Raw genomic sequence first — 12,494 nt, forward strand, 5'->3', positions numbered from 1 at the left:
CGCAAAGTTCTTAGAGAAGAGCGAAAAAGGAAAGAAAGCTCGTGCATCTGAGAAGGGAGGATCCTTGCACACTGGAGGTGCAATCAGCCTAGGGACAATAAAAAAAAGATTGATACATAATTGCTTAATTTATTTTAATTTTCAAAGTATATCTATTATGTTTATTAACAAAAATTTATGAGTTTTCAGGAAAAGAAGTTGGGGCGTCCAATGAACCAAGATGAGCTATTCAAGGAGACTCATATTGTAAAGAAGAAGAAAGAGACAGATCAAAAAAGGTGGGTCGAGAGCTGAGCCTCGATTGTACATGTAGGTTTTCACTTTTCATTAAGTATTTTAATTTTCTTTTATATAAATTTTGAAATACTAATTCAATGTAATTTTTCTTATAGGGTCGCTTTACAGCTGACGTGAAGGAATTCATACGCATTCAGCCACCTAATGAGTCGGGCAAGCCAATCTAACCTTCGGACGAGGATGCTGAAAGAATGTGGACGGAGGCTGCTGGCGGTCCAAAATTGGGGAAGTTATATAGGCTTCCTACTAAGAAATTCCATAGCTATAAGTGTGGAATGCTGCAAGGAATAGGGACTTCCTCACAAGGCGAGCAACTTGATGGGGAGAGCCTCTCCGTTATGCGGGAGATTGTGACAAAGCTTACATCCAAGTTAGAAGTGGCCAAGGAAAGAGAAAAGCTTAGAGATGCTCAGTACATTGGCATGCAAGCTCAGTTCCATGGCATGCAAGAGTAGCTCAAATCTCTCCTAGCTTTTGGAGGTTTTCCGATTCCCCGGTCTCGTGTCATCGCCAGAGGCTCGACTTGGACGTGAGCGTTCCTTTCGTCCTCCCTGTGCTCGTTCCTCCCGTCCTCCCCGTGATCGTTCTTCCCGTCCTCGGCAAGTAGGCCCTTCTGTATGTCGTCTTGTTGATGAAAGTTCATCAGACGGTGATGATAATGATGTTGTACCAAACACTCCTTGATTTTTATATACTTTGAACTAGACAAATAGAACCTGTTTTGAACTAGGTGTAATAACCGTTAACATTGTTTAATTTGTTAGTTCTATTGAACTTTAATTTGTTGGTTTTAATGTTTTTTTTTAAATTGTGTTGTTGTTGTTGTTGTGGTGGTGTTGTTGTGTTGTTGTTGTTGTTGTTGGTTTTGTTGTTGGTATTGTTTTTGGTATTGTTGTTGTTGTTGCTTGTAATAGGGAATTTGGTATGCTGGCAGGTGGTGTAATTGCCAAAACAGGCAGTTTCTGCCAAAATTATACCCAAAAAAGCGACCAACTTTTGTCGCTTTTCTATTCTAAAAATATATTTTTTGGGCAATAGAACCAAGGTTGGTCGCTAATTAACCCAGATTTCCTAAAAAGAGACCAACTTTGGTTGTTATTCTATTAAAACAATTCTGGAAATTAGCGACAAATTTTGGTCGCTTATATTTAAAAAAAATTAAATTCTTGAAATTAGCGACCAATTTTGGTCACTTATGTTTAATTTTTTTTTAAAAAAAAGCGACAAACTTTGGTCGCTATTTTTTCGATTTTAAAATATAATATTTAGTTTACAGACCAAAGTTGGTCGCTATATTTTGAATAATAATAAATAAAAAAACGTAAGTTAAATATAGAGACCAACTTTGGTCGCTAAATTTATATTATTAAAGTATTAAAGCGACCAAAGTTGGTCGGTATATTGTTTACCCGGAATATTTGGTCCTTTTACATTAGATTAGCGACCAACTTTAGACTCTAAGGTAAAGGGACCAGCAAAATAGCGACCAAGCCAGTTTGGGCGCTTTTTGGTCGCTTTGTGACTTGTAAGCGACCAACTTTGGTCGCTTTTTATAGTCGCTTTTTTTTCGAATTTCTAGTAGTGAAAGAAAATGATACTTAGTAATTAGATGGTGGTTAGTTGGGTCATAATAGATGGTGGACTTTTTTATAAAATACAAAAGTTTGGAGCAATTTTTAAAATTGTTAAAAAATAAAAGTGATATTTTGGGCCAAAAAATCGTCTAGCCAGAGCTAATTTTGGGATGTGGGAATTTTATTTTCAAAATCTATCAAAACACGAATAAAATCTATAAACAAACATATTTTGTCAAAATTTTTTTTGAAAAGACTTAGCAAAATGTAAGGCCAAACAGAGGCTTATAACCTACTTGGCCAAGCTTTCTTTTGGGCCAAAAAATTTTTTTTGGGCCAAATTTGCTTTTGACCAAAAATTGAGGTGTTTGGCCAAGTTTTTAGAGGGGAAAAAGTGTTTTTGAGGAGAAGCATAAGCAGTTTCTGAGAAGCAGAAAAATGTAGCTTCTCTCCAAAAGCACTTTTCTGATAAGCGCTTTTGAGAAAAATACACTTAGAAGTAGTTTTCAACAGCTTGGTCAAACATTAATTACTGCTCAAAAATATTTTTCAAATTAAATAGCCAAACACAAATCGATTCTCACTAAAAATACTTTTTTGAAAAGTACTTTTGAGAAAAAAATACTTCTCAAAATAAGCAGATTTTAGAAGTTTGGCCAAACAGGCAATAAGTCTTTTTCAATGTACCAAAAAAACTACTCCCTCTGTTTTAGTTTATTATGTAAGTCTATTTTACTGGGCACGAAGTTTAAGAAGAAAGAGAAAACTTTTGAATTTTTCATATAAAATGAAGCAAATATTTTCTGTATGGCTATAAATTACTGCATAAAGGTAAATTATTTCAAAATATAAAAAGAAGTAATTCTTTTTGGCATGGACTAAAAAGAAAACAAATTCACATAAATTAAAACGGAAAAAGTATAACAATAATATAAAATATTTTTATATTGTCAATACATGTAAGTTAACTCCTAGAAAATTAAATACATTACCATAATCCATAATATATAAATCTGTTTCCTCTTTCATCAAATCACGTTACTTATTAGAAAGAGTCAAAGAAATCTGCATATGCATGATGACTAGATAATTATATTGAGCAGTACTTATCTAGCCTAATAGTATAACAACGTGAATGAACTAAAATCATATTTGGACATTAAAATAGTCTGAAAATCGTATAGTTTGATAAAGTCAATATAAACCACCCAGGTGCAATGTTAAATACTCTTTTATTCTTAATTAATAATTTTGTATTTGAGATTTAAATATGAAATGATATTTGTTAGAAAATACTTTATTTCCGATACGAGACTTTCCGGATCGAATCCATAATTCAATGAGACCCCAATGCATATATATGGGACATCGAGGGAAAAAAAAAAGGAAAAAAAAAAAGAAGAAGATAAAAGTCAATATAACTATTCCTGTCTCTTGCATAAGTGAGTCGTCAGTCATCCTTTCCTTCTTTGTTTCTCTCACGCGGCAATGAAGTCAAAGCCTTCCACCTCATTTTGTCATTCCTCTGCCTGCTGCCTCTTCTCTTCACGACCACTTATTATATAAAAATTCACATAATTGATTGAACCATTCTTCCCTCGTATACTCATTCCTATTATTCTTCTTTGCACTTTTCTCTTATGTCACTGCAATAAATTCCTGCAGCATTTATTGTGTTCGACTATTAATTTCGACGAACTATCTCATCTTTTTTGTTGGTTTTATCATAGTTTCTCTCTTATAAGTACTTTATAAGGCAATCCTAAGGAAAAAGTTTGAGTTTTTTCTTTTGTAAAGACGGCGAAACAGAAAAGATGGCTGGTGGTGGAGGTGGAAGATCGTTGGAGCAAACGCCGACGTGGGCGGTTGCCGCAGTTTGTTTTGTGTTAGTTGCAATTTCCATTGTCATAGAACACATCATCCATCTAATTGGAAAGGTATACTTTGTCATGCAACATATCAGAATCAAATACCATAAATCTTTACGTACTTTCTTCATTCCTTTTATTTCTTTTTTATTGCAGTGGTTCAAGTCTAAAAATAAAAGAGCCTTGTTTGAAGCACTTGAAAAGATCAAAGCAGGTTCTTTCCTTTAAATTTTAGCCTATTTTGTAGTAACTGTGATCTGTGACATATTCAAAATTCAAACACCATAATTTCTGAATGCTCTATCTATTTTCAAGTTCATTAACCATAATTCTTTTTTTTTTTTTTGAAGAGCTAATGCTGCTGGGATTCATATCATTGCTGCTAACAGTAGGACAAAGTCCAATTTCCAACATATGTGTATCTGAGAAAATTGGAAATTCATGGCATCCATGTAGTAAGAAGAAAGAAGAAGACATAATTAAGGGTGAAGACACTAATTCTGAAGACTCGTCTGAGCAACACCGGCGGAGACTTCTTATGGCGGCTGCCGGCGGCGGCGTTCGGCGAATTTTGGCTGGCGGTGGAGAGGACAAATGCGCAGCCAAGGCATGACTTTTTTGTTGTTAAATTTCCTCTTTGCTTTTTCATTCTAGTTACCAACTTTGAACAATTTAAAACATGTGAGAAAAATCTTGAATGATTAAGCATACGTACAAGAAATAAATGAAAATCTCTTTTTTTTTTATAATAAAATTTTTCCGAGGATATTTTTCTTCTAAAAATTTAAGTTATGTACACTGATAGAATGAAAAAGAGATTATACTAAAAATATTACTTAACCTGTTATAGTTAATAAGTTAACTTATTATTCTTTTCTGATTATTAATTAATATTTATAATAAATAAATAAGTTACTTGTTCAAAAAGGCACAACGTGTTTACTTGAACAAAACATAAATTCTTTCTACTTTATTTTTTTTCAGGGAAAAGTAGCATTTGTGTCTGCCGATGGTATTCATCAACTACACATTTTCATCTTTGTGCTGGCTGTTTTTCACGTTCTCTATTGTATCCTCACTTTGGCTTTGGGAAATGCTAAGGTACTTTATTATTTACATTTTTTTAATATCGTAAGCCTTAAGAAATGTCTCTCTCAAATTCGTTTCACTTCTTTTTTTCTTTCTTTCTGAATTTGTTTAATTTTCAGATGAGAAGTTGGAAGTCATGGGAAAACGAAACTAAAACAGCTGAATACCGATTTACTCACGGTAAAAGGAAACCCAAATTCTTTTTAATATTCATATGTGAATAGAAAATATTTTATGTCTTTTTCACGTACATTTAGAAAACTAAAAGATTGTAGAAAAAGTTAAAGCTGACATTGACATTATCTTACATGAATGACAGATCCTGAGAGGTTTCGGTTTACACGAGAGACATCATTTGGGAGAAGGCACTTGAGTTTTTGGACCAAAAATCCTGTCCTACTTTGGATTGTAAGCATATTTTAATCTCCATTACTTTTTCTTTTTCAGTTTTTTTTTTTTTTTTTTGAGTTTAACTTCTTAATTATACGTTAACAGTGGATAGAAAAAGTTTCATGCCTAATAAGATAACAACGGTTAACAAATCAAATGAGTAACGATACTGAAATATTCTTTACAATATTAGAGTATATTAATTATATCCTTTTTGGGGAAATACACAATTATATAGAGTTCATTACTCAAATGGTCACTCAAATATCCCAAATTATCTCCTAAAGTCACTTTACTTTTGTTTGTAACAACAAAGTCACTGAACTATGTCTATTGCACTCAAAAGGTCACTCAACTAGATTTTCCAAATTTTGGATTGCCAAATACCTATTTTACCCTCTAAATTATAAATATTTATCTTCTTCTTTTTTTAATTTTATTAAACTTTTTAATATTATGATTTTCCCTATTTAATTTATATTATGGACTTATCTATAGAATAAATAAATATTATTTATAAATTAAAAAAATAAATATTATTTAAGCATGTACAATGCTGGAATAATAAAATAACGAGCTTAGTAAAAAAAGTTAATTAGAATAATTTGTTAGTAATAATGATTTAGTATTAACAACAAAACTTCAAAAATTTATTTACACAATTCAGAATGAAAGAAAATAAAGGTTGTAAAATATATATTCCATGTACGTAATACAAAAATAATTATTTAAATAAAGATATTTCTATAATATACATTATATATTCTTAAATATGCTCAATTATATTATTATGTTTCTATCAACTTTCCGACGACACAAAGTTATGTCACCGGAAAGTAGTGGGACTATCTGTATAGGGTAAAATATACTATGTTAAATCGTGCATGGAATATATATAATATAATTGAGCATAATTTTCAAGAATATATATATGTATATTATAAAAATACTTTTATTTAAATAATTATTTTTATATTACATGCATGGAATATATATTTTACAACCTTTATTTTCTTTCATTCTGAATTGTGTAAATAAATTTTTAAATTTTTGTTGTTAATACTAAAATTATTATTACGAACAAATTATTCTAATTAATTTTACTATGCTTATTATTTTGTTATTCCAACATTATAGATTATAGATGCTTAAATAATTTTTATTTTTTTAATTTATAAATAATATTTATTTATTCTATAGATAAGTCCATAATATAAATTAAAAAGGGAAAATCATAATATTGAAAAGTTAAAAAAATAAAAGAAGATAAATATTTATAATTTAGAGGATAAAATAGGTATTTGGCAATCCAAAATTTGAAAAATCTAGTTGAGTGATCTTCAATAGGCATAGTTCAGTGACTTTAGGAGATAATTTGAGAAAGTTGAGTGACCATTTGAGTAATTGACTCCGATTATATATATTACACATGAATTACAAGTATATATTATAATTTGCTGATTATTTTAATTAAAATGATTGGGTTGGCACAGATTAAAAAAATCTTTTTTTAAACATCTGTATGGAGCAATCCTAGATCCTCTTTACATAAATATTTAATGATAGAGATCTTGTTTATTGATGTTATAAATGAAAGGTCAAGAATTATTGAATGACAAATATATAGACGCTTCCCCTAAACTATATGTGTAATTGTTTAAGAAACTTACAAAGATGGAAAGAGAGAACATTAGACGGTAGTTATATTAGATAGCCTAGGATTATTCAAGAATAATTGCTATATTTTTCAATTACGCCGTCTTTTTCAAGAAGCAACTTAGTTTGACTTTGACTTCAAATACATGAAAAATATACCTCGTAAAACCATGTATCCTGTAACTTTTTATCTTTTGGTTGAAATTTCTTTTAACTAGTCGTTTCCGAATTTTTTTGGTATATGATACCTTTGGTTGATGTTCACATCTGATGCACTGTATACACGTATTACATTTACTCTCAAAATTTATAAAAAATTTAGTCAGACTTAGGCGACTTGGCCGTCTCTAGACAATCCGGAATTTGAGTCAATAGATTCCATATTTTAAAAAAGATAGTTTATTGGATTCTAAATAATAAGCTGGATATTCTTTTTCCTTAATTATTGCTTGGCCTTTTTTGCAGATTTGTTTCTTCAGACAATTCGTAAGATCTGTCCCAAAAGTAGATTACTTAACCCTAAGGCATGGATTTATCACGGTAATTTCATCTTCATTTGTTTTTAGTTTCACGCATGGAAACAAAAAAACTACTCCATAGATATGTATTCTCGTCATGTAAACTGTAAAAAAAAGATTCTACACTATGAAAGAAGCTATTGTCCACGATAGTTTTGAACTCATGGTCAGTAGTACTGACCAGATTCATTGGTTACTTTTCATATCTGATATACATACATATTATACATAAATTTTATATATATATATGCACATCGCACAACTATTTTTAATTTAAGTTATTGAGTGAATGACTATTCAGGTTTATTCTTCCAAAAGCTCGTGGAATATCTCCATAAAAAGTATTCTTCACAAAAACTTGTATTTTTAATTATCTTTATTTTACTAATTTGCTATAACATAATCAGGCGCATTTAGCACCTCAGAGCCACCACAAATTCGATTTCCGGAAGTACATCAAACGATCACTCGAAGAAGATTTCAAAGTGGTCGTAGGGATCAGGTTATTTTAGCCTTCAATTTTAAGTTTTAACTTAATATTTCAAATTATTTAGGTTATTAGTTATGGTGTGCTAATCTTTTGAGCTTACTTTTATTTTTTTTATGCTTTTCTCAGTCCCCCAATATGGTTTCTCGCTGTGCTGTTCCTACTCTTCAATACTCATGGTAACCTACTTCACATATATTTTTAATATATATACATCGATAACATTTAATTCATATGTTATAGTAGGTAAATTATTTTATTTTTCAAGTTAGTAATCTCAATACTTATCTTTTAGAGAGAGGCTCCCGTTGAGAGATCTATTAGTGATTGTGTCACCCCTCCTGGCAAAGAAAGAAAGACAGCTTCAGGCGATTGATTAATAAAAAATTCTTCCCTGTCTTTACTCTTTATGATATGAAGTGCTGAGGGTATGTATATATAATCGTCGAAATCCATGATTATATCAAAAATATTGATAGGTTTATAAATAGGTGTAATGATGTATTGCAAGTGTTTATCTAGGTGTAGAAACAATTACTTTAATTATCAAGCTACGTTACTCATTCCTTAATTGCGATTAGATTTGACTAATACATGGCATTAATATTTGTGGACAGGCTGGTATTCTTATCTCTGGCTACCATTCATCCCCTTAATTGTAAGTGTTAGTTGCCAAGTACATATCTTTCAATTTACTTTGTGTGGATGTTTCATTTTCATTTTTCACATCATCTATCTGTTTTCAAAGTTTTCACATTTATTTTTTTCAAAGTTTTCATTGGTCTCATACCAAAAATATTTGCTTTATTTATAATTATATGATGGAATTTTAAAGGGTGACAAATAAAATGCAGGTCATATTATTAGTAGGGACCAAGCTACAAGTGATTATAACAAAGATGGGACTAAGGATTCATGAAAGAGGAGAAGTAGTGAAAGGAGTCCCTGTCGTTCAGCCTGGGGATCACCTTTTTTGGTTCAACCGTCCTCGTCTCATTCTTTATCTCATTAATTTTGTCCTCTTTCAGGTAACCCATTTTTTATTTTTATTTTATCAATAGTTCAACTTCTTCATGCTAACAATGTATTAGAAGTTTTATATTATCAGTTCACCTATAAAATAATTATCTATAACTATTCAAAATGGAACTAATTACCTAAAAAATAAAATAGGTAACATATTAAATTAAAACAGTAAATTATGCGGTACAACTAATATAAAAATTATTTACATATCCGTGATATAAGTTAAATTTAACCATCAGTCAGATTATGTTATATTCATTGACAATGCAAAAAATTTTACACAATCAGTTCAAATTCACCTTTTATAGAAGGTTAGTTGCTTTATTTATTATGTTATTTGTTTCATCAATTATGAATAACTACCTTTAAAATGACCTAATAATGTAAATATTCTTTTTGCTGTGAATGGTAAATATAAGGCAAATACTTATACATTTAGCTATCTTATGGCTCATCTTAATGGTTTTTATTTACTTCTTATTGAATGAATGCAGAATGCTTTTCAATTGGCCTTCTTTGCTTGGACTTGGGTAAGCACTTGGACCAACTTTTTTCCTATGGCCAGTATTGCTAAACTTTTTCTCAACCAAATTATTGCAAAAGAAACAATGGAATTAAAAAAGTGAGAAGGAAAAAAACAACTAATAACCGAATCTTTCTTTTCTTTCTTTTGGGTAATACCAGTATGAGTTCGGGCTGAAATCTTGTTATCACGACCATACTGAGGATATCGTCATCAGAATATCTATGGGGTGAGGACTTTTACTTAAATTATATACATATTATACCATTGCTAACTATTTATATTTTAAGCGATTGAGTGGAACCTATTTAGGTTAATTCTTCATTACTTCTTTTTCTTATCTCCGCTCCATTTCATAACATTTACAATGATATTATGAGCAGGGTTCTCATTCAGATTCTCTGCAGTTATGTCACCCTTCCTCTTTATGCCCTCGTGACACAGGTAATAAACTGAATACAATTTCAGAATTCTTGTCATATAAATCTTGAATATTATCTTTTATTAGTTTTGACCGGCTCAATTATTCTATGTTAACAATTAGCTAGTGCTCATCAACAGATTTACATGTAATCATTTTAAGTAACTGATTATGAAAATATTTTGCACACAGTCAGTCAGTATATATATAGCACTTAAGCTCATGTTTATATTCTTGGGAACGAAATGCTCATAATTGGTATAATTGTGAATACAGATGGGTTCAAACATGAAACCAACCATATTCAATGAGAAAGTAGCAACAGCATTGAAGAACTGGCACCACACAGCAAAGAAACACATTAAGGATCAAAGCAAGCATTCAAATACAGTGACACCAATGTCAAGCAGGCCAGGAACACCCTCTCATGGCATGTCACCCATCCATTTGTTGCGCGGTCATTACATGAGCGATATGGGCAGCCTACAGAACTCGCCCCGTAGATCAAACTTTGATCATGTTGATCACTGGGACAACGAGGGCGGGTCCCCATCACCCTCCCGGTTTTACCAGGAGGGTGATGGCTCATCGTCGTCCTACATGCATCAGATTCAACTTGCTCACTTGGAACATGACTCACCAGAAGTTATTGGGCCTAGCTCGTCACAAGTGGTTCCCCTGCCACAAGAGGATCGCGACCAACATGAGATCACCATTGCTGGATCAAGAGAATTTTCGTTTGAGAAAAGAACGACAAGTTTATAGATTTAACAAAATCTTGCACAGGGACTAAGTGATGGAATTTTTCCTAATGCATTGAAAAAAGAAGTCTGTTTAGACCGGCACAAGAATCAGAAAGATGGAGTAGATATATAACACGCACACTCGCGAATATTTTTATTAATTTATTACTTGATTTCACAGATGAAGATTGTAAATTAGATCCTGATTGCAGTATTGCACTGTGTAAATCTCTGTAATTAAGAGATCGAGAATTTGATCGGAGCTCTTCTACTAAATACAAGTAAAACATTTGATCTTCTTCGTTCTGTTTTGGGCTTTTTGTCTGGATCAAACAATCTAATTGTAGAGGGATCAAATGTTTGAGCGGGGTAAAATTGTTGAAATTCTAATACACACGGAGCTTGTACAGCAGAATATTAATAGGAATGTACCTTCAGCCATATTGTTCAAGTGTGGAATCCCCTTTGAAACCTTTATCAGAAAAACTAGAGAGCTTTCTAGATTGTGCCTATTGTAGGATGCCTGATAGAGTCACGAGCGTATTTATAGGTAGGCTAGGGACTCTTAGGCAAATACTATAGCCCTATTAAATTTTTTCATAAAATACAGTTATCATAGGGATTCATAATTAATAGTTTCCTTCCATCAAAGAAACTACTCCCTCCGTTCCAATTTATGTGAACCTGTTTGACTGGGCACGGAGTTTAAGAAAAAATGAAGACTTTTAAAATTTGTGGTCCTAAACAAGTCAAAAAGTGGCCCCAAGTATTTGTGTGGTTATAAAAACTTCTCATTAAGGGTAAAATTGTAAGTTTAAGCTAAATTATTTTCAAATTTGGAAAGGGATCATTCTTTTTGGAATGTACCAAAAAGGAAATAGATTCACATAAATTGGAACGGGAGGAGTACCAAATATGCATAACTACATAATATTATCTGATATATTATGTATTGAAAGATAAGATAAATAATTTATTACCTATATATGAGCCACACTAGAAGTCTCTAGAAGAGATGGTGAATTTCTAACATTCTCCCACTTGACCCACATATTAAAATCAGATAATCCTTTATGAGAGATAAATATAATAATATGACCATAGATTTTATCACTCAACTAAAATTTATGCAACAATCACTTTAACTAGATTATATTATTACATAAATCATGGCGGTCATGCTTTTAAGCAAATACTTCCTTCCATATATTACAATGCATAATACATTCTAACAAAGTGCCTAACAACTTTATGAATAAACTTAATATAAGTCATTCAGAGTCAAACTATATTGATTCAATGATCACAAATAATACATGAAAATCAAAAAGTATGCATTGTCATGTATATCAAAATAAACATAATATCTTGTAACGATCCGGCCAGTGATTTCGAGAGTTGTAGCCCCGTTCCCTCATTTTTGCTCCTTTTGTGCTCTACAGCTGTTATATGACTTACTAGGTTGGTTGGTTCGAGTCCGGAAAAATTTCGGAGTAAATTGAGACACTTAGTCTCTTAATTGAAAACTTAAGTTTAAAAAGTTGACCGAATGTTGATTATGTGAAAACGACCTCAAATTTGAGTTTTGATAATTGCTTTAGCTCCGTTAGATGATTTTGGACTTAGGAGCGTGCCCGGACTATTATTTGGAGGTCCATAGTGGAAATATGGTTGAAATCACGAAAGTTGAAATTTTGAAAAGTTTGACCTGGAGTGGAATTTTTTATATCGGGGTCGGATTTGATTTTCGGAAGTTGGAATAGGTTCGTGGTGTCATTTGTGACTTGTGTGCAAAATTTGAGGTCAATCAGACGTGATTTGATAGGTTTCGACGTTGTTTGTAGAATTTGGATATTTTTAAGTTAATTAGGCTTGAATTCTTGTGCAATTCGTGTTTTTGAT

The 12,494-nt window shown here is 31.6% G+C and overlaps 1 protein-coding gene across 1 annotated transcript; it reads left to right on the top strand.

The window, feature by feature from the left end:
• Positions 1–3,352: 3,352 nt before the first annotated feature.
• On the top strand, positions 3,353–10,898 carry LOC104247601 (MLO-like protein 6). Its single transcript, XM_009803659.2, has 15 exons — positions 3,353–3,808; positions 3,896–3,953; positions 4,090–4,346; positions 4,724–4,840; positions 4,948–5,008; positions 5,148–5,236; positions 7,340–7,414; positions 7,800–7,894; positions 8,009–8,058; positions 8,497–8,537; positions 8,734–8,907; positions 9,400–9,435; positions 9,590–9,657; positions 9,812–9,872; positions 10,126–10,898. The coding sequence occupies exons 1-15, from the start codon at positions 3,686–3,688 to the stop codon at positions 10,612–10,614; spliced, it is 1,794 nt and encodes a 597-aa protein (XP_009801961.1). The 5' UTR covers positions 3,353–3,685; the 3' UTR covers positions 10,615–10,898.
• Positions 10,899–12,494: the final 1,596 nt, after the last annotated feature.

This window comes from Nicotiana sylvestris, chromosome 2 (genome assembly GCF_000393655.2).
Source record: "Nicotiana sylvestris chromosome 2, ASM39365v2, whole genome shotgun sequence".
NCBI classification, from domain to species: Eukaryota; Viridiplantae; Streptophyta; class Magnoliopsida; order Solanales; family Solanaceae; genus Nicotiana; species Nicotiana sylvestris.

Bases quoted from the DNA above. Each gene is read 5' to 3' on its own strand.
- LOC104247601 (XM_009803659.2), top strand. From the start codon at position 3,686: ATGGCTGGTGGTGGAGGTGGAAGATCGTTGGAGCAAACGCCGACGTGG. The intron at 9,658-9,811 runs GTGAGGACTTTT...TATTATGAGCAG, and splicing joins GTCATCAGAATATCTATGGG to GGTTCTCATTCAGATTCTCT. The intron at 9,873-10,125 runs GTAATAAACTGA...TTGTGAATACAG, and splicing joins TTTATGCCCTCGTGACACAG to ATGGGTTCAAACATGAAACC.